Source organism: Triticum urartu, chromosome 3A, assembly GCF_056163025.1.
Source record: "Triticum urartu cultivar PI428250 chromosome 3A, HENAU_Tu73, whole genome shotgun sequence".
NCBI classification, from domain to species: Eukaryota; Viridiplantae; Streptophyta; class Magnoliopsida; order Poales; family Poaceae; genus Triticum; species Triticum urartu.
In genome coordinates, this window is record NC_141875.1 from 18095849 (window position 1) to 18118968 (window position 23120).

General features: G+C 47.9%; 2 protein-coding genes across 10 annotated transcripts in view; one reads left to right on the top strand and one right to left on the bottom strand.

The window, feature by feature from the left end:
• The first annotated feature begins 1042 nt into the window (after positions 1-1042).
• On the top strand, positions 1043-1896 carry LOC125542402 (16.9 kDa class I heat shock protein 1). Its single transcript, XM_048705434.2, has one exon. It carries the CDS (start codon positions 1093-1095, stop codon positions 1693-1695), a length of 603 nt encoding a protein of 200 aa, XP_048561391.2. The 5' UTR covers positions 1043-1092; the 3' UTR covers positions 1696-1896.
• Positions 1897-5331: 3435 nt separating this feature from the next.
• LOC125542400 (LEAF RUST 10 DISEASE-RESISTANCE LOCUS RECEPTOR-LIKE PROTEIN KINASE-like 1.2) overlaps positions 5332-23120 on the bottom strand; it is a 31070-nt gene continuing 13281 nt past the window's right edge. For 2 of the 9 annotated variants that reach the window (XM_087546013.1, XM_087546014.1), the window contains exons 2-4: positions 7148-7183; positions 6721-6972; positions 5332-6569 (exon numbers count right to left, since the gene is read on the bottom strand). In XM_087546013.1, the coding sequence (XP_087402139.1) occupies positions 5629-6569; positions 6721-6972; positions 7148-7183 (1229 nt within the window). In that variant the 3' untranslated portion in view covers positions 5332-5628. The other 7 variants (XM_087546016.1, XM_048705428.2, XM_048705429.2 and 4 more) reach the window with 7 other exon arrangements.

Here is a 23120-nt window from a genome sequence, read left to right on the forward strand (position 1 = left end):
TTTGGCAGACGGTCCACATTGCTTTTAATATCAATCAACCGAATTCTGTTAACGCGTTATTTGGGACATGGCTTAATGGGATTGAGCCTGACTTAGCGAGACACATTCCGGTTGGAGTTTGCGCTTTGCTGTGGACTATCTGGACTTGCAGAAATGATTTGGTTTTTAACAGAATATCATGTATCCAATTTTTGCAGGTTATACTCCGAACTACGGCATTGATCCGTTCGTGGTCGCTACTCACCCCGACGGAGGCCAGGGAGCATTTGGTTACTGGATCTTTCCGCTGGGAGATGGCAGTTCGGGATATTTTCAACCGGTTTGGATAGCGGTCATGTAATAGGATAGACATTTAGTTTGCCTACCTAGCTTTAGCCAGCCGGTTGTGGCATCTGTTCATGGCTAGTTGGTGTTTCTAGCCTTTTTTTTAGCTCTGTGTGAGCTTTCTTTGATATTCATTACTTTTGGAGACTTTGGAACCTTGTTCGCACTTCTTTATTTGATTAATAAGATGGCCGTATGCATCATTCTGATGCAGAGGCAGATGAGTCCCCCTTTTCAAAAAAAAACACGATTCAAGTGTTTTGGGACCAACTTTTGTGCTAGGAACAACTCTCCGTCGAGGATGACATTTGCGGAGTGCTTCCGCGTGCGACCCAAGTCGCTACAGTTCCGCTTCATTTCGGTGGTGAAAATAATATTGGTTTTAATCAGCGATCTGTATATATTACTATTGCTTAAGTTAAACCTGGACAAAAGATTTGACTCTATCTTATATCAGGTTCATCAAAAAGTCAAGTAATTGGATCGTAGTTTTGGTGTGTGATTGACGTTCTTCTCGGTTGTCTCGGCTCCGGTGCGAGTCGTATGCTCGGTGCGCTCCTGAGGCATCTCGACTTCTCCATGTCGTATCCTAGAAAAGGCTCCATCACATTCCAGAGTACTCGCTGAGGTGCTGCTGGATACTGGATAAGGCCCACTAACACCAAAGCAGGAGAGTGCTCTAGAACACGGTAGCACCTTCATGGGCCGAAAATGGAAACAAGGAGAAGCTCCTGGAGCCAAACGCTCATCAAATGCAGAGTAGTCGAGATGCTTCAAGAGCAGCACCTGCGACGCTATATATCTGGCCTCCCATCGCCCTGTACCCCAACTCAAATCAGTTTCAAGCAAAAGCAGACAACATCCAACGATCCACAGAATTTTCCGAGCGCACAAGCCGAAGCAATCAACACCACGATGTCGATCGTGAGGCGGAGCAACGTGTTCGACCCCTTCGCCGACCTCTGGGCTGACCCCTTCGACACCTTCCGCTCCATCGTCCCGGCGATCTCAGGCGGCAGCAGCGAGACGGCCGCGTTCGCCAACGCCCGGGTGGACTGGAAGGAGACGCCCGAGGCGCACGTCTTCAAGGCCGACCTCCCCGGCGTGAAGAAGGAGGAGGTCAAGGTGGAGGTGGAGGACGGCAACGTGCTCGTCGTCAGCGGCGAGCGCACAAAGGAGAAGGAGGACAAGAACGACAAGTGGCACCGCGTGGAGCGCAGCAGCGGCAAGTTCGTGAGGCGCTTCCGGCTGCCCGAGGACGCCAAGGTGGAGGAGGTGAAGGCCGGGCTGGAGAACGGCGTGCTCACCGTCACCGTGCCCAAGGCCGAGGTCAAGAAGCCTGAGGTGAAGGCCATCCAGATCTCCGGCTGAGTATTCGGGTCTGGTTCATGTGTGTGCGAGTTCTGCAACCTAAAAGTATGCTACAGTCGTGTCTTTGTTCTTGCCGAGTCTGACGAGCCATCTCTGTATTGCGTTTCTTTTCCTTGTCGTGTCTGTACTCTGTACTTGTGTAATCGCCAACAGATTTGGCGATGAATAAATGAGAAGTAAATTGTTCTGATTTTGAGTGCAGTGCAGAATTTGCATACACAAAAATTGAATATTGTTTTTGCTTGTGTTTCGGATGGACACGGAAAACTTGGCCACTGACAGGCTTTCTTCTACACAAACATCTGCTTAAAGAATGATCGATACACTGAATGGTCTTCTGTCTCACATTCAGCTTTCATTAAGCGTGGGTCTACACTGATCAATACCCTGAATGCCCTGAATGTTGATTGTGTGACTTCTATCTCACCTTCAGTTTTCTTGGTTCTTTCTTGAGAAATACCTTCAGTTTTCTTTGATCTTTTTCCTTTGAAAAGTACATTTTTTTTGTACACACACCCATATCATCACACATATATTAACTCAAATGAAGTCCAAACTTAAGAATTATCCCGGCCAATGGGTTGAAAATCTACTACTCCCTCCGTTTTTATTTAGTCCACGTATTAACTTTAGTCAAAGTCAAGATTTATAAACTTCGAGAAAATTTATAAAAAAATATTAATATATAGAACAACAAATCAATACCATCAGATGTATTATTAAATGTACTTTCACATCATATAAATTTATTATAGAAAATGTTTGTACTTTATTTATAAACTTGGTGAAACTTTATGAAGTTTGACTTCAGTCAACTCTAATATGTGAAGTAAATAAAAACAGAGAAACTTCCAGTAATTTTTCTTAAGACAACCCTGCCCCCTCCCGCAAGCGTACTCGGGGGAAACCCTAGCGCGCCACCACTTGACTCCCCCAGCCTTTCTCCCTCACCGTCACCGTGATAAAGCCCAGCTGACGTTAGTGGCAGCAGGGATCTAACCTCTCTATTCGCAGTTGACGGCTGGCGCGGAACGACGCAGCGCCTGGAGGCGTTGGACTGTCGCAAGCCTGGCGGCACAACATCCGCCCTGCTGGGTCGTGGCGGCTCTACCTGCCGGCGGTGCAATGGTGAACTGACCCCTGGCGGCGATGCGGGGGCGAACTGGGCCCCTAACGGCGTGTGGCGGCTGCGGAGTAGCGGCCTCTTTAGGCGGTGACATGCGGGACGGACCAGACCAGATCAAGCGGATCTCGCGCCGGCGGCCTATCATGTAGAGGGGACTGCTTGCGGCCTGGGTCACAGGCGACCTGCTCTGACATCGCCGACGGCGGTGGATGATGAGCGTCCAGGTGGGCGAGTAGCGACGGCTTGCTTTTCTGTGCGTCGGCGCAGGCTGTGGGTGGCATGGGCCGCGAACGGCCACCCTGTAGTGGTAGGTGGTGGCAATGGCGCGGTGGGGGACGGCCGTGATCTTCCCCTCCATTCGTCTGGTGCCTCGACCCGGCGCCTGGAGGCGAGCTCCATCGGTCAGTGGCAGTGGCTGATGCTCTAGGCACCTTCGGCGGCCCGGTGGTGGTGGGAGCGAATCCGAGAGGGAGGCAGGGGCCCCCTGGCAGTCCCGTACTCCCGTTGCTGAAATCTGGAGAAACCAAATTGGTCATGGTGGAGGTTTGAGTCTTCGGTGGTTGGGGTGGTTGCAGTTGGCGGCCGTCGTTCACTTCCCCTGCCTTGTACGGGCCGACTGGGCCCTGTCCTCACCAAGGAGCTAGATGTGGGGCTCTTGGTGATGCCTTTTGCCACTTCACCAGTTGTTGGCGTCCGGATGCAATGGTGGCGGCGGAGGGGAGATCCGGGATGCCGGGGCAGCGACCCTTGGTGGTGGGAGCCACGATGCTCACGGGCGGAGCTCGTGGCTTAGGTGTGGACACAACAATCGTGGCAGTGTGGGTGACGTGGTGGTCGGTGTTTTAGGCGATCGTTCGTGGTCTTGGAGGCTGGGAGGCATGCTGGGTACAGATTCCTATCTGGCTTGTCTAGACAGACGGCGGCGGCATTCAAGGATGTCCATGAAGGCATCATCACGGCTACTTTCTTCAGATCGCTCCGTATGAAAACCATGATCCTTTGGATCGAGCGGCGACGGCGCTTTGGTGTCGTTGCTTTACTGAAGACTTCAGTGGAAACCATGATACACTTTACATACGCATCTCATCTCAAATTTCAAGAAAAGACAAAGTGGTTCGGCGTCCTATACCGTATCTTATATGGTGTCATTTCAACATATTTAGTGATGCTCTTTTTAGTGTAAAAGCCGCAAACACTGAAGCATAACTCAAATATATAATTGCAAATTAGTCTGGTGTAGATGCTAGGCTGCCTTCGGCGACGCGCAACCGCAGACTCCGCCTGCGCCACCCGCCCTTGCCTTGGAGTCGAATGAAGCGCTCAGGTTTGGCCAGTCCCGCTTGGAGAAGTTGGTTGCTAAGCCAGCGTCGACGGCGTCTGATCGTAGGTCCTGGACCGATACAAGGCCTAAGCATCCGCAAGCGCAGGTCCGCGAGGACCCAGGCCGACATGCCGTCAAACTTCACGTACACCGCCCAACGCACCTTGTTGCGACGCTTCTAGTGCTCCGCCTCGTCGAGGCATTTCTTGGATGAGGATGAGGACGTGTCGCGACCACCGAGGTAGTAGTGGAGGCATGGGGGCGGCTTGGAGGATGCCTGGAAGAAGGGCTCTTCCTTATTCACGACGATCGGGCGCCACTGGCTGGCCGACTGCCAACGCGACGGAGATGCCGACGCCTGCTCCTTGTGGCGGCCCGTGATATGGACGACGCGACTACCCAGCGAAGATGCCGTCTCCTCCTTCACGTGACGTCCGATTTGATTTGAATGCCACGTTGGGGCTCGGCAGATGGCGACGCCGGACTGCAGTTCGGTGTTGCGTGTTCTCGTTTATTTAGGATCAACTAATTCTAATCCTTACTTCCTAATGCATCAAACAAGAGATCAGAACAATTTAATATTTTTTTATTAAAAGGGTATATTCTAATCTTCATCTTTTTTTGAAGGGTTCTAATCTCCACCTTTAATCCATCAAAATCTATATATACAAAAAATTGTGAGGTCTACGGAAGCAAAACTTTGTTTTCATTGTCAAAGAGTGCCAAAAAGGGCCTCGGCAACATTTTTTTCAACATTTGATGTTAGATAATCCGCTAGCATTTGACGCTACCGAGTGATTAGTTGACTGGCTATGGAATCTATGGATGACCAAATCAGGCGAAAACTGCAGGCCATCCGTGAGCAAGTCTGCAAGTGCGCGTCCTCTCTCTAATAATTGTACATTACTCCTATATATAAGTACTTCCTCCATTCCTAAATACGTATATGACCTTTTAGACATTCCACTATGAACTACTTCTTCCGTTTCAAAATAGATGACACAACTTTGTACCAACTTTGGAACGGAGGGAGTACATACGGATGAATATATACATACTTTAGAGTGTAGATTCACTCATTTTGCTTCGTATGTAGTCTATAGTGGAATCTCTAAAAGGTCTTATATTTAGAAACGGAGGAAGTACATTACTACTCCTATATATTCGCAAAAGAAGTACATTACTCCTATATATAAGTACAGTGTGATTACTTATAATATGAATGTTGATCAGTTCAACTTCTGAATTCAATCTTTTCGTCAACTTGAACTGACTATATGTATATTACAGTGCCTATCCTGGAATTTGCTCCTAGTACATACACCTACCATTTGAATCATTGCCAAGCTTAGAAATGCAGAGTTACTGCAACCATGAGCCTGTACTTATTAGTAAGATGAATCACCTCATTAGCAAACTCTATGCTATATACAACTCATCCGATCGACAGGGCGGCCTTATTTCTTCTGAATCAATACAAAGCACATCATAACCCGCTAGCATTCGATGCTACCGAGTGGTTAGTTGACTGGCTATCGAATCTATGGATGACCGTGTCAGGCGAAAACTGCAAGCCCTCCGTGAGCAAGTGCGCGTCCTCTTTCTGAGAAGCCTTCTTTTTCATGCTCTTAGATTGATAGTCTCCGTCCCTGACGCAAGTCAGGATCTCCACCACCTCCTTGATCGACGGCCTCAGGTCCCTCTCCATCTGCAGGCACTGGAAGGCCACCTCGGCCACGCGGTCGATCGTCCTCTTCGTTTCGGGATCGGTGTCATAGCCGAGCTCCGGATCAACCAGCTGAACAACTTCATGGTTCTGAATCCTGTTGAGAGCCATGTTGGCCAGGTTGATCTCACTGTGGCTCCTGCTCATGTCCACAGCAGGCTTTGAGGATATCAGCTCCACCAACACGACACCAAAGCTGTAGACGTCGCTCTTGTCAGTCAGCTTGTAGCACTGGTGGTACACAGGGTCGACGTAGCCCGGTGTGCCCTGTGGAACAGTCGAGACATGGGTGACCTCGAGCGGGAACAGGCGTGACAGCCCAAAGTCTGCAACTTTGACATGGAAGTTATTGTCCAGTAATATGTTGGTTGTCTTCACATCCCTGTGTATGATCTCGACTGCATGGAGGTAGGCCAGTGCTTCAGCCGTTTCTATGGCAATGTTCAGCCTCAGAGGCCATGTGAGGCCTCGTTCCGCCGAACGGGATCCATGAAGATGGTCCGCGACGGTCCCATTTGCGATGAACTCGTACACCAGGAGAAGGTCACGGCTCATCCGAGACGTGCAGCCATATAGGATGACAAGGTTCTGGTGGAGCAGGCCGGATAGGATGTCAACCTCATTCAGGAATTGCTCAACCCGTCTGTAGTTGTTCTTGTAAAGGCGTTTCACCGCAACTACTCTCCCATCCTTGAGTTTTCCTGAATGACAAAATGTTCAAAGTTGTCATTGCCAAGTGAATTAAGGGCAAGATAATTTTATCAGAGAATACACTTGAGAACAGAGCTCCTAGCATCTGCAATTTACGTATAAGATTGAGAAGCAACGAGTTTCTGAAAACATGTGTTTTACCTTTATAAACAGTTCCAAAGCCACCATCACCAAGCTCCCTTGAAGCACTAAATCCATCAGTAGCCACTTCGAGTTCCTCAAAAGTGAAGATATGAGGAGAACCACCCAGCTCAAGGTCTTTACTGTATGTCGTCATTGAAGATCCACTTCGCATGAACTCATTTGAAGCCATAGCTTTTTTCTTCCTCCTTCGTTGGTGCAAGACATAGATGACGAACACCATTAGTGCAAGAGCAGCGCCTAGTGATCCAACTGTTCACAACAAATATAACGCATTAGCAACATGAAGCAACCAAGGGATCTGATTAATTCTTCATCACGAGATTTCACCCCCTTATTCTCCATATTCTGGTACAATATGGAGCACAGGAAATAAGAACCGAAGGAATAGATGGGCCGAACAGCTTCAGAGTTGATTGACACTCACCTACTATGAAAACTGTTTGCATCCTTTTACTGTCCCCTGCATAAGAAGAGTCTGTAAATATCTTTGCAGTTTATGAAGAAATAAACAAGTATGAGTAATCACTTGACAAATGAAAAGAGCATTATGTAGGATGACTTGGTATTGTCATGATAATTTTGCGAGGTTCTACATAAAGTCGAACTCCCTTTTGTGACTGTTTAATGAGGAAAATCCAGCAACAGCTGAATTTCAGACTCACAACTGAAGGTAGCAATGTATACTAAGAAAAAATTCATAGAAGCCACAATCATGATACTTAGATCCTAAAAGTGACACCAGAAATAACGGATTCATACATTTGGCAGTAGGTCAAAATCTATAAAAAAAAGCAACTGTGCCATCATAGTTTTCAAGAAAACAAACAGAGTTGAATAGATAGTTCCATTGAAGCTAGCTTGGTGCCTTGCTACAGAGAAATTTTAAATGGAATGCTGTAAGCTGCCATAATGATTGGCATCGCCCCACTATTCTGCACTCATTAAGCAGTGTTAACACCCAATTACCATGTGCATCAGCACCGCTAAGTATCAACTGAAACTAACCACAGTGCCCGATTCAACTTTACACCCCTAATTCCACAACAAACAGTTGCAACAACTCTGACTTCCACATGTTTGAAAAACGGGCCAGGGCACAGAAAAGTAAGCGCATCGATCGGCAATTACGGGGAATAGTCTGTTTGGAACCGTCAGTACGGCATCTTTGTTGAATAGCGTTGTTGACTAATTCAACATATGCATTTGACTAGGAACCCATAGGCTCCAATCATCCAACGTCTCAATCAATGGGCTAACTTCATCACTAACTACCAGAAACAAAATAGTAGTCTGCAGGAGCTCCAAGAAACCAAGCAAGCACTCTTTTTTTTCCCGCAAAAAAGAGAGTTGAAAGAACAACAAAATATCGGTGTCCAATCAGCATTCTATGTTCCTCCTACCAACAGCGACGTAAAACGCAGTAAATCTGTTCTTGACAGCGATTCAATGGCAGATGGCAGTGTCAAAATTGCTACCTACGTCAGGCATTTTGGGAGTCACTGAATCGGTCGCTAGCACTTGAAGTTTTGAGGGGATTAGCTTGATCAAAGAACTACTTAGTTATTGACTAGGGAAATTCATGGTGGCGGTGTCAGTTAATTTTCGTCAACTCACCGCACATCTCAGGGTACACGTCGCCGGAGCAATGGCAGGAAAACCCGGTGCCGTCATTGGCGTACCTGCACTGACCGCCGCTTGCCTCGCACTTGGGGCAATTATCCGACGGCACCGTCCACTCAAGCAGGAACCCTTGCTTCATGCTCCGGACGTAGTCGTCGCTGCCCGGAAAACCAAGAACCGGCACGACGGAGAGACGGCAGGCCGGCAGGACGGGTTCGCGGTGACTGCCGTACTCCCCGCCAAGGCGGATGAAAGACTCGTTGGCGCAACCCGTGCGGTTGAACCCTGGCGGCGTCACCTTCTGCTCCGTGCACTTGTCGAGGACGAGCAGCTCCTTGTTCCTCTTGCTGATGACGAACGGACTCAACCCGAGACCCAGCGAGATGTTGAACCAAAACTTGGGGCAGCCGTCGTGGAGCGGGAGGTTCTTGTCGACGGCGAGGAAGGAGGAGTTCTCGGCGAAGACTTGAACGACCTGGTAGGCCCCGAGTATGGAGCGGCTGAGGAGAGCTTGGCTGCCGTTGCAGTTGAGCTGGAAGGACGGGGAGCCGCAGGGCGGCCGGCCGGGCTCCTCCAGCCAGAACGGGTAACTGATGTTCAGGTCGCCGCATTTCTTGGGCGAGCAGGCCGCAGCGGCCGGCGCCGGCAGCTCGAGAATGGAAGCGACGAGCAGGAGCAGGAGGAGAGGGGGCTGGAGCGGCGGCATGGATTGTGGTGGGGATGGCTGACTGACCGGAGCTGGCGAGGACTAGTTAACGGGACAGAATGGAGGGTGGGATGTGCGACTTGGGGAACAAGGACGGTGGCCAGAGCGGCTTGACCGGTCAGAGTCAACGCTCTATTTCTTTCCCATTTCCGTTTTTTAATCACTGTCCCTTAGATTTCGGGGAAGCCGTTGGACAGCGGCAATGCCGCGGCGGCGGCCAAGTAGCGCCAACCATGGCCCGCCACGGCGACGGCTTGCCAACCCGCCATTAATTTTGCATGGCCCGCTAGAGAAGGGAAGCTGAGGCCAGATTGTTTGTTTCCTAGGAACTCGATAGAAAATGATTAATTCAACGACTGAACTCACCGCTACCGGCAGCACTCGGCGGCCGCCATGTGAGGAGGAATCCATCGCTGATGAGCTCTATGTAGTCGCTGGCATTCACCTTCCCAGCCGCCCCAAGCACCGGCACGGCGGTGACGTTGCAGCCCGGTAAATGGTAGCTGCCGGCGATCACGCCCGTCGCGTTGTAACGCCCCCCTGCGCGGACAAAGGTGTTGTTCCGGCACACCGTCGCCGCCAGCCCCGCTCGGCGCACCGTCTCCGGCGACGGTGCCCCGGCGCAGTTGTAGAAGATGAGGTTCCGGTTGAGGCCGCTCATGGAGAACGGAGGGCCGATTTTGCTGGCGGTGTTGGCCTTGGGCACGTGGCATCCTCCCTCGCCGGTGAGATTGAAGTCGCCGAGCTTGTGGACGTCGGAGACGAGCAGGGAATCATTGTTGTAGAATATGTTGAGGATCTGCACACCGAACCCGGGCTCGTAGTACCCGAGGTAGGGGACGTCGTCGGTGCAGTGGACCTGGAACCCGGACTGGGCGCACCGGTTCTCCTCATAGCCCAAGACGATCCCGAACGGGGCTGAGACGGTCACGTTGCCGCACCGCTCCGGCTCGCAGGCCGCCGCCGCCGCGACGAGCATCCATGCCGGCATCGTGGAAGCGACGATAACGACGACAACAACGGAGACGAAGATACAAGGCCCAAGGCGCCATGGGAACATGCGAGGGAGGATGATTCTGGTAGATGGCTTAGGTGAGTAGCAGGATAGGTAATTCTTTGGGCACACAAGGTGGATGGAGGAGGATATAGAATTGTATCAACTGAGATACTCATCGTACCTACCTACTACGTATATGGACATCCATCAGGGAAGGGGGGGTCAGTGAGTGATCAGCCGGAACATTTGACCGCTGCAACGAACGTCCACACACGCGCCTTTCAGTCATCCCATGTCGTGGTCGAGCAGTGAGGCGACTGGACCGGATAAGCTGCGAGCCCGGGCTCCTCGTGTCGATCGGCTGCGGCTAGTGCACGCTCTTGTCGGCCATGGACCCATGGCTGGGTTGGATGGATGCTTATGTGAGGACTGGTAACAGGAGCCGTGAACCGGTGAAATGTAAGCGCAGACTAGTATACTAAGTGTGCATGCTGGCCATAGGTGCTGACAGTTCTGACACGAATTTTCCACACAATGGCGTGTGCTCGTTACCAGCTTACAGCAAACTAAGTACTCTCTCCGTTTTTATTTAGTCTGTATATTAGCTTTGATCAAAGTCAAGCTTTGTAAACTTTAACTAAGTTTATAAACAAAAATATTAATATATAAATAACAAATCAATATTATTAGATTCATTGTTGAATGTACCAACACATCATATAGATTTCTTATGGTAAATGCTTGTAATTTTTTCTATAAAGTTGGTCAAATTTTATAAAGCTTGACTTCAGTCAAACCTAATATGCAGACTAAATAAAAACAGAGGGAGTATAATGTTTAACATGTTTTTCAAAATAAGGACTACTATTTTTCACTAGAAGACGGCCGAATCGTGTATGAACTTTTTCGAAACCACTGTCAGCCAGTGCCGACTTCAGGGCTGAGAGTTCAAACTGGGCTGATCCAGTCTTGGGCCGTACGCCAAGTCTAGCAGTACCTTCCTTTCGGTCCGCTCTTGTGCTAATGAACATCTACTGACGCAAACTAGCACCCACTTGTGCTAATCGAACGGCCGAAGCTTCGTGGCAGTACTAATCAGTCGTACCAGTACGGTCCTAGTGCAGTGGTTGCCGGCGAGAGAAAGAACTCTTTGTTTGCATAAAGGGGAAAAGGCACCAGGGCTGTGAACTGAGAGCGAGAAAAATCGATCTGGCTACGTGGGCAGACGCAGACCCACAGATAGTAGAAAGATCTCCCAGGTAAAAAGAAAAAGTAGCCGGAGCTTTTCTTTGTGAAATCCACGCGTCAAGGAGTTTACAGGATAGAAAGATAGACAGGCACTGCCGCCCAAGTCATGAGAAACTAACGGCGGCGCTACACGTTTACCCGACCATCACTCGTGGCCACAACGAGGTCATGCAGCTACCGCACGCAAGGATGAAATGCACCAACACGACAGACAGCCTACGGAAGATAAAAAGGGTACCGGCACTAACTTGCGCAATGCCAACATGATTGCCGGCCAAGATGCATTGCACCGGAGAAAATCTAGCTAGAACAAGCACGTGTTGCCAGGACGTGCCAACTTGGCTATGGTCAAGTGGGCGCACGCACTGATCGAGCAGGGAGGTGGAAGTGCCGCGGTGGCCACATCCATCCGCCGCCACAGCTGGGCACGACGACTACGGGTCCGCGCCGCCCTTATCCTCAAATAAGAGGTCGAGTAGTGTCGGAGTAAATAGCCATGGGTAGCCTAGCCGGCTTCCCCTGGCCCTTCTGAAAAAGTTGCGAGCCCGCCCGCTCTTAAGAATTCAAGACATGGGGCCGCCTTCCCCTTGTTGGCTGCTATCCAGGCCGGTTTTCGGAAGACGGTCCGACTTTAGCCCTCATGAGAAGGCTGACTCCAAGAAGCCGGCTCCCCATAAAGCGGTCAAGACCGTACCCACAAAAGTTTGCACCCACCTAACGGCGATGCGACGGGGCGTGGCTACAGTAAAGCCTGCCACCCCCGAATCCCGGAGCACGCCTGGCACAATGCGCCGTACGGGGTAGGCACGACCCGTCCGGCGCGGCACTGTTGCCATGTTGAACCTGACATCACCCACGACGGGCCGCCAGCGCGGCCCACAGGCGGTGGGCCCCCTTGAGCAGAGAGACGCCCGAAGGCGGCCACGCCTCCAACCAGTCGGCCCAAGACAGAACCGACTCCCCGCAGTCGGCTTGCCGCCTCCCTCGAAGAAGACGCCCCATTAAGGAGACGAGACGCGGTAAGGCTACAGCGATTGCCTGGCAGGCGGCGGTACTGTAGCCGCGCTTACCACGATGAAGCTCACGTCAACAAGGTGGAGCCACAGTAACCCGCCGCCGACCAGGCCCTGGACAGTGGGGCCTGCCTGTCGACCAAGGGGCCGGCAGCCGGCGGGACCCACCAGTCGGCGGGCCCCAGCAGCCGGCGCAGAAGCCGGCGAGCGCAGTCACAGACGGCTGGGCCCCGCGCCCAGTCGGATTACCATTGTACCCCGGGGGTAGGCCTATATAAACCCCCCGGAGCACCCATGCAAAGGGTTCGACCCCTTACTAGTCCTAGACACCCCACAAGGAGAAGAAGCAGGCTTGCCGTGCCCTTCTTCCTCCTCCCACCAAACAGCTCAAGGAGCGTGGTATTGCTACTCGATTCATCTAGTGAACATGCGGAGACCCTGCAGAGCAGCAGTAGGGGTGTTATCTCTACGGAGAGCCCCGAAGCTGGGTAAGATCCGCCGGCGTGCATGTCTTCGCCTTATCCCATTTCCAGGCACCGGCGATGTCTTACTGGCTCCCACAATGATAAGCCATCCATTGGCATATGTCGCACCTATCACCCGACAAGTAGGCATGATTGATAGCTTGGTTCGATGAGGCAAATCCAAGTAAAGATGCTGCACCTACTACCTTAGCCACGCAACTTGGTTAAAAGATGATTTGGCTAGCCAACTTACGTGGAGGTGGAGATGGAGGCGGAGGTGCAGGTGCAGGCGTAGGGAGAGGTGAAGGTGCAGGCGGCGGACCCCATGTCAAGAGAAACCCATCGGCGATGAGCTGCTCGTAGTCGCTCGCATTCGTCTTGCCTGACGACGAGCCCATCACGGGGACGGCAGAAGTGTCGCAACCCTCCATAGGGTAGCCGCCGTAGTCTCTGGTCTCGTCGTAATAACGGCCGCCCACGCGGGCAAACACCACGTTGTCGTTCCCGCACCGCATCCTCGTCCGCACCAGCTCCCTGTCCCGACGTGCCGTGGCCGCTGCTGCGCCCTTCTCCGTGCAGTTGTACAGTATGAGGTTCAGATGGCCGGCGCATATGCTGAACGGGACGCCGAGTTTGGCGGAGGTGTTCCAGATCTGTATTCCGCAGCTGTTGCGGGCTTGCAGCAAGTACAGCTTGCCTCCATCGGCGACGTGCAACCTCCGTTCCTCATAGGAGATGTCGACGATACCAAAACCAAAGCCTGTGGGCATAGAGCTCCGTAAAACTGGAGTGTTGTTAAAGCAAGTGACCTCGAAATCTGAGGAACCACACGCTCGCTCCGCAAAGTTATTCCTGACCCATAATGGGTCGGAGATGGTGAGGTTGCCGCATCTCTTGGCCAAGCCCGAGCAGCCTGCTTCCACCTGCTGCACAGCCGCCACGACCACGAGCACCAATGGTAGCCAGAGGGCCAAGAAGAACCAGCAGCTCGGAGCCATAGGTGTAGAAGATTTGGGAAGATTAGAGTGAACAGCAAAGGAGGACCGTGGCTGGAAGGGTGGTCATAGGCTACAGGTATGAGAGAATACGGTTGGACGGAGCACGAACGATATATGGCGACGGACGGCGAGTGAGCGGACAACATCAGATTGGAAAATTGGGGCAAATGATCGTCATCCACAAAATATACCCCGAGTGAACACATGGCCTAGTATAGCCATGACTTATCAAACTTCAGGGGTTCCCCTTTGACGAGGTAAGCCATGATCATGACCTCCTTTGAACCAGTGATGTGACTTCCGAACCAGGATGCTTCGGCAGGTTCTTTCCGGTTCCGACTACTTCACGCTCTTGTCTGCTATCTAACCAGGTTATAATCCTGGTACAACCTTCACACTTGGCTGGTATAGAACCATTAATTTTGCAATTCACACTTGCCTGGTACCTACTATTAATCTTGTCTCACAAGGCCTTATAAACCAGCCAATTGTGTAGGACTTATAGACTGAGTTTTTTTCTCCTATGAACCTGATAAGTTTCAAAACCGTCTGAGTTAACACAAGATTAATTGGCATTATAAACCCGGGCAGCGGGAATAATAACAAGTATCCAATGAATAAAGCCTTTTAACCTACAGTTGCATATTTAAAAATTTAAACACAATTTGTTTTTATAATGTTAGACTTTGTGATGTGCGATATAGCCAGCATAGGAAAAAACAACTTCTTAGCCAAGTTACAAATAGCAAATCCATGGAATGATTTGGGCCTTTTTGATCCAAATGAATTACAATGGATTGTGTATAACTTTAGTCTTCAGAATTCTTTCTATAGGACATGCTCGAATCTAAAGATTATAACCCTTATAATTTTTTCTACTCATCGCCTTGTGCCCCAATTCCCAAGAAAAATCCTCCTTGCATTGACTTGTTATAAGGTTTTACTGTTTTTTTTCACAAAAGGACGTTAAATAAACTATCAGGGTATGCACAATCAATGCACACTACCATGCTGCAAGAAAATTCTAAGTCCATGTGATGTAACAAAACAACTCTTATTTCTGTGGTTACATTTAAGAGCCCCCGAAACACAAATGGATTGGCGGTCCGCGACCAAGGACAGAAAACAGTGTCACAGGTGACCCTTGCCAACAGATTCCCTTCAGTATCGCACAGCAATCCCTACCGTACAATTGCACCGTAGACCCAGACTTCACGAAAAATCCTAGTCCTGCCTTAGGTTGGAGTGAAGAACGGGCACAGATGGCATGCAAATATGAGTTATTCTTTTCTTTATAGTCATTTTCTGCATTGTTATCTTTCTTTTTTGTTTTCTTTTTTGCAGGAATACCTTTCTGTTTTCATATTCACCCTTTTTCCTTTTTTCTTTTACATTTACTTTTAGTTTTCTCTCTTATTTATTTGTCTTTCTTTCTTATTTATTTCCATTTCTTTCTTAAAAGTACTGTCTTACTATATGGATTTAGTTATTTGTTTATTTTTTACTTTCTTACTCTCCTTGTTTTCAAATAGATAGATACTTGTTCTGAAATGCATGTGCATCTCTTTTGAGATACATTATCAATTTCTTATAGGCATGAACAATTATTTCCAAATATTCTGAAATTTTAAAGTTAGTTTAAAAGGTTGGTTTAAGTATGACATAAGTATATTTTTATACACAAACATCCAACATCTCCTTTTGATGTATTTTTGTATGTCATTTCATAAAAATGGTTTCCAAGAGTAAAAAAATTAAATATAGAAGTGTATCATTTTTATAAAAATAAGTTGTATTAGTAGGCTGCATAACAGCCGCCAGAAAAAAATATAGGCCGGAGCTCCATGACTAGACCAAAATTGCCCTAGAAAAAAATATAGGCCCACTAGTCCGAGCTTTCCATAAAGTCTACTATTTGCCGGTGGGCTGTTAGTGGATCAGTTAACAAGTAGTCCATGATGTCAATATTGGCCGTCGTCCAGACTTCAGAAGTTCATCCCCTCAAAAGAAAAAGAAAAAACATTTGAGAAGTTCAGAGTTCAGTCAGACTAGGCATAAGCCGAGAAGCCACTTACTATTCTGTACCATACCCCAGTTGAATGAACATCTAATGGTCCGCACGGCTACGTACGAACCTACTGAGAGCACTGGTTGACATAGCTAGGAATTCGATTAAAAGATTATTTGACGGGGTGAACTGAACTTACGTGCAGGGTGAGGAGGGGGCAGCTCCCATGTCAGGAGGAAGCCATCCCTCATGAGCTGTTCGTAGTCGCTCGCGCTCGCCCCCGCGGACGAGCCCGGCACCGGCACGATGACGGCGTCGCAGCCCTCCAAAGCGTAGCTGCTGTAGGTCCCGGTTGGGTCGTACTGCACTCCCGCACGAACAAGCACCGTCCACTCGTTCTCGCACCTCACTCTCGTCTCCACCAGTTCTGTGTCCTGACGTGCCGCGGCTGCTGCTCCGTCCTCCTCCGTGCAGTTGTACAGGATGAGGTGCAGGTTGACGGAGGCGATCCTGAACGGGCCGTTCAGTTTGACTGAGGTGTTATAGAACACCGCACGGCACTTGTTGGTGGCGTTCAACACGCCCAGCTTGCCCATATCAACTGCATAGAAGCTGCGTTGCTTGTAGGAGATATTGAGGATTTCAAAGCCCTGGTTGAGTGGTATGGAGCTCCGTAGAGCTGGAATACTGTTGTTGATACAAGCGACATCGAAGTCCGGGTAGGATCAGGACCGCATGATCTTCCCGTCTCTCTGTCGGTGAGCGAGAACGGATGCAAGATGCTGACGTTGCCGCACTTCATGGTCGAGCAGTCTCCCCCCTGCTGGTCCTCGGCCAACACGAGCATCGGCGGCAGCCACCACACACCGATGAAGAATAAGAACCAACAGCAGCTGGGAGACATCCGAGCAAAAGATTTGGAGAGATTGCAGTGGATAGCAAAGGGTGGTACCTGGATTTGCTGGTCAGGGGCTATGGCTGTGGGAAGGTAGACTACACGTATAAGAGATAATGCCGTGGTGGAAGCACGAACCATATATATATGGGGACCTCGAACGAGCAGAGTATTATTGGTCATTTGACTGGAAATTTGGGACAAGCGATCATCGTCCAGGAAGTTTCCCAATAGACACCATGGACTAGTAAGCCATGACTTAATCAAATCTGTAGGTAAGGTATGCCATGACCTCCGTGAGCCCATGATATCACTAGAACCAGGACCAGGATATTTTGTGCTCTTCTTTAGACATTTATCTAATCTAATGAAAAGAACTTCTAACCTTCGCTTGCACATTTCTACATCTAGACATTGTATAATGTGCGACCTGGCCTGCGTATGAAAACCAACTTAGAGATAGCAAATCCATAGAATGATCATGGTCTTTTTTATTCAAATCACTTACAATGGGTTTTGTTTTCATATTAATCCTTTTTACTTACCTTTTGTTTTCATATTAATAATTTTACATTTTCACCTTTTACTTTTGATATTTTTGTTATTTGCTTATTTCTTCACTTTTTAGGTCAATTTTTAAAATTACTGACTTACTATATGAATTTATTTATATGTATATTTATTTGATTTTTACTGCACTTTTGTAGTAAATATATATTATATATACACTTCCTTTTGAAGTCTTGAACCCTTTTCTTCAACATGAATATTTGTTCTGAAATGTATGAACAACTCTTTTGACATACATGACCATTTTTCTTATAATTATGAATAGCTATTTTCAAATATATGGACATTATTTAATTAGTATAAAAATTAGGTGTACATATGAAACGAAATTATTTTACATGAATATTCGACATATTCTCTTGATGTATTAAAATGACTTTTTATAAGTCATTGCATTAAAAAGACAGTATTTTTTTTAAATATAGAAGTGTACCACATAGGCGCACTTGCTAAAAAACCATAGGCCCACTAACAAGCGTTGCTAAAAAAAACTAATGAGCAAAGCACCGTGGTTAGGTCGAAATTGCCCAAGAAAAATAAACATAGGCCCACTAGTCCAAGTTTCACAGTCTGTTTTCCACTGGGCTGTCAAGAGGATGAGTGAACAAGCCCGCGATGCCTATGTTGGCCGTGCTGCAGAGTCGAGCAGTTCAGAGTTCAGTCACCGTGACTAGGCACAAGTTCTGTCAGAGGACTTTGTTCTGAACCATACCCCAGTTCAACTGGTTAACGAATGCCTAATGACGTACCTAGTGAGAGCACTGAGCTAACATGATTGATTGCTTGCTTCGATTAGGGAAATCCAAGCAAATTAGGGACTGCGGCTAGCCGAACTAGAATAAAAGATGATTTGACTGGGTGAACTTACCTGGAGGGGGCAGTTCCCATTTCAGGAGGAAGCCACTTTGGATGAGCCGCTCGTAGTGGCTCGCGTTCGTCTTGCCAGACGGCAAGCGCAGCACCGGCAAGACGATTGGATCGCAGCCCTCCAAAGCATAGCCGGAGTAGTTCCCGGTGCGGTCGTATGGCACTCCCGCGCGAACAAACGTGTTGCTCGTGTTCACGCACCTCATCGTCTTCGCCTGCACCAGTTCTTTTTCCCGGCGTGCCGCCGCCGCGGCCTTCTCCGTGCAGTTGTACAAGATGAGTTCCAGGTTGACGGGGGAGATCTTAAACTGGCGGCCCAGTTTGGCAGAGGTGTTCCAGATCGGCAAGCAGTTGTTGAAGATGCTGGGTGGGTCATGTAATAATTGCAGCTTGCGCAGATCAACGACGCGCAAGCTGCGTTCCTCATAGGACATGTCCATGATTGCAAAGCCGGCGTTGGTGGGCACGGAGCTCGGTAGAAGTGGATAAGTGCTGTTATAGCATGTAAGCTCGAATTCCGGCCGTCCAGGTAAACCACATAATCTTCCCGTGTCCCAATCAGTGAACCAGAACGGGTGGGAGATGGTGAGGTTGCCGCACTTGGCCGAGCAGCCTTCCACCTGCTGCTCCTCAGCCGCCACGAGCACCAGTGGTAGCCACCAAACCCAGGCGAAGGCGAGGAACCAGCAGCTCGGAGACATGGGCGTAGAAGATTTCAAAGATTGCAGTGCGCACCAAAGGGGATGCATGACTGGGCTACGGGAGATAGGCTACGCGTAAGATAGAATAGCGTGGTCGAAGCACGAACCATATAAGGGGACGACAAGCAAGACGGAACATTTGACTGGAAAGTTTCTCCAAGCGATCGTCCTCCACGAAATTCCCCAATTGACTGACCCCTTAGACTGGAAAGCAATGACTTATAAACCTGAGGCCTTGAGAGTTACCCCCTTGGCCCGTAAGCCATGACCATGACCAGAGAGACCCCGTGATGTGACTTGAACCAGGATGCTTATTAGGTACGCTGGTTCTGTCGGTTCCTGGTACTCCATGCTCTTGTTCTACGGCATTCACACTTGACAGGTAACTATCCGTAGGAATGAAGATCCTTGTACTGATTGGCTATTGGGGTTGCGCATTTTAGAAATTGAGTGCAATTTTCCTGTCTGTGCAGGGGAGACGTCGTCCGTTCAAACCTAGAGCTCACACATTTTACTTTGCGTCATTTTAGCCTCTGTAACGTGCAACTTGGCAAAGTTCTAAATAGTGGTTTTTTCCAAGGACTTGAAAGCATTAAACCCATTTCCAATCTGATTCTTTACAACGTCTTTTTAATATATATTTTTAAGCAACGAGCCTTCTCATGGATTTTCATTATAGAAACCGCCATAACTTTTTAATCCTGTTAAGAAACCAACTATCCAGTGCAACGAGCCTCAAATAAGACTCAAAGATGACACTCGGATAAAAGTACGAGCGAGGATGTGGGTTTATGTATTTGCCTAGGTGACCCAAAACAAGGTTCACAGGCTATGCTGACAAACCCTATTCGACGCCCATTAAAATGTCGGCATAACACAAAAGAGGATGCATAATTGGGTCTAGCACATCTCCTGGTTCGGTCAGTTTTATGTTTTGTTCTTTTCTTTTCATTTTTTGGGAATTTCCTCTAGTTTTCTGTTTTTCTTGTTTCCCATGTTTTTAGGTGGTATTTATTTTTTCTAATTTTCCTTTTTGTATCAGTTTTATATTTATTTTATACATATTTCCTCTTTTGATTATTTTTCTTCGGTTCATTAAAAATTATGAAAACTCTTTAAACATCTGAATATAATTTTCTCCATATGTGAAAAAATAAAATATGTGATGAACATTTTATTTCACATATTCAATTTAAAAAAAATCCATGGATTTTTTATAGATGAATACAATTGTTTGTATGAATGAACATATCTTTCATTTCCCACAATCTCTTGTGCACTTCTTAAAACTGATATTTTGACAACATTTTGAAATCTTATTAAGAAGAATACATTTTTCGCAAAAAGAAACACGGGCTAACATGGGTTGTGGCAACAGCTGGCCCAAATAGAGAAACAGTTTAAATTTTTCTTGAGCATGCACTGTTTGAAGAGAAACAGTGCATGCTCAGAGGTTGAAGATAAAGTTGTGGACGTTGGATCTTGATCCAACGGTTGAAATAGAAAATTGGAAATCGACTGACCCTTTAAATTTTTTGACTGTCTTGTAGCCACTCCCAATCCAACCATCCAAACGTTCCAAATAATTAATATGTTGTCTGAAGCTGAAAGTGTGACTGTCTCAAAAAGGAAAATTCTGAAAGTGTGACTGGTCTCTGACTGGATTACTGAACAAGTGCGTGATGCCAATTTTGGCTGTTTATACGGCCGACTTCGGGAGCTCAGTTCAGACTAACTAGGGCCTGTTTGATTCACTGGATTTCTAAAATGTAGGAATAAGAAGAACAAAAACTATCAACTTCATCCTAATCCTCGGTTAGTGAGTAGTAACATGTTTGATTGTTTGATCGATTATGGGAATCCATGAAAGTTACTTAGGCACTCCACGTCCTAGCTTAGCTACGAACTTGATTAAAAGATGATTGGCCGGTGAACTTACTTGTAGGGGGTGGATCCCATGTCAGGAGGAAGCCATCGCTGATGAGCTGCTCGAAGTGGCTCGCGTTCGCCGAGCCGGACGAGCCCATCACCGGCACGACGATAGCATCACAGCCCTCCAAGGCGTAGCCGCCGTAGTTCCCCGTCTCATCGAAACGCACTCCCGCGCGAACAAACACGTTGCTCGCGTTTGCGCATCTCACCTCCACCAGGGCCACCCTCTTCGTGCACTTGTACAAGATGATGTTCAGGTTGGCAGGGTTGACCTTAAACGGCACTGCCAGCTTGCTGGAGGTGTTCCAATTGGGGAAATTGCAGGTGCCGTTGGTGACGTTGAAGTCTTCTTCTTTGTGTACATCAATGACACGCAAATTGCGGTCCTCGTACGAGATGTCCATGATCGCAAAGCCAGTGAATCCAGAGCTCCGGAGAAATGAAATGTTGTTGTTTGAGCAACTGACCTCAAAATCTAAGGGACCACACGATCTTCCCGCCTCCCTGTCAGCGAGCCAGAACGGGTGGGAGATGGTGAGGTTGCCGCACGTCTTGGCAGAGCTCGAGCAGCCTTCCCCTTCCTGCTCCTCAGCACCAGCGACCGTCAGTGGCATCTCCCATGCTACTACCCAGACGAACACCAAGAACCAGCAGCTGGTAGTAGCCATAGGAGCAGAAAGATTTGGCCGTGGGGCGGTGGAGAAATGTGTATGAGAGGATATCGTGGTTGAAGTAAGATATATGTGGACGGATCCTATGGTGGTACGAACGAGTGACTGGAAAATCGGGGCTAAGCTATCGTCATCCACGAATTCCCTCAACCACCGCTTGGACTTGTAGGCCATGGTTTCTGAATTTCTAATCCTAACACCATTGACGGGTAAGCCATCAACATGACCTCTGTGTGCCCGCGATGTGACATGAACCTGGATGCTTATAGGCTGTTTGTTTCCATACCAGCTACTCATGCTTTTGTCAGCTATCTAAATACAAGATCCCTTTGACCCTTTATCAAGGAAAATTTAGATAAAATACCAGATTCTAATATCTGTACAACATTCAGACTTTCAGTATCCGATGAAAAAGAAGATCATTTATTGGGTTATTGGTTTGTGCAAGTTAAAGAATATGTGTGTAAAGATCACATATTCACGTACTTTGTCTTTCAAGTACATCTTGTTCATGGATTCCTGGATCATGATAGGTGTGTAAAGATCACATTTTTCAGGGAAAACAAAAACTACCCTCCATCTCAGGCGAGGCCATGCACGGAGTGCGCCTGATATGGGCTGGCAGCATCGCAGCCTTCTCAGAATTGAGGGGAGTAAACCAAGGGTGCGTCTCACGGTGATGTTACAGGACACACAGATTAGCAGCGAGTAACCTCGCTGGAGTTGGTTGGAGCATATAGATCAACGGTGCCTGACAGAAATACTACATTATGCGGGAGGTCGCTTGCCAACGAGCACGAGAACAAAACGAGATGAGATGGAGAAGGGGAGACAGTGGCATGTTGCATCTCAGCCAATGGCGGAGCCAGGATGGGCTGATGACCAGGGTGAAAAACAAAGGGCCGAAAACCCTGTTTCAAGGTATGTTTTCAGCTCTTGGTTGCTTAAACAGAAAACAATAAAAGCAAAATGCTGCTTTTTTTTCAATGTTATATTTCAACTAGACGCGATGCTCATTGTACCAATAATCAATATCACTGGGCTTGAGTTGGACTAATACGAGTGATATTATCAGTTATTCGAGTTGAAGGACTCGTTTCCGTGGATCCCTTGGTTTGAACTTAAAAAGAAAAGGACTTTTATAACTACCAAACGTTCGGATTTTAGCAATAGGCAAGAACAATCCTTACTTCACTCTAATTATGTACATGCATGCATTAAAATGACTAATTTTTCTTTCACGTGCACTCCTCCTTTTAATTACATGCATATATTCACTAAAGGACGAAAGCTAATGTCATTCCAGATTCTTTCTTTTTTCAAACTTCAAAATATTTTGTAGCTCAAACCGTCACCCCGATTAAAAAACTGTCTTCACAAAAAAAAGCGTCTCGACGAGATCTTCAAAACTAGATCCCATGTTAATATGTTCTGATGACTTTTTTTCGGACCAAAAGTTACCACATCCGGACTACGTGAGTTATCACGTCTGTCATACATAAGTTACCGTGTCATTTACACAAAAGTTTCGGGGGGTATGTTTTCAACAAACTTTTATCCCAGGGGTCAAAAAGTGATTATTATGTTTGCAGCGAGTTATCAGCTTTGTTGTGTATATTACCATCTTGCACAAAGATTATCGAGATTCAACAATTTTCATTCCCTCGGTCAAAAATTACCATGATATTTGTATATGAGTTATCAGCT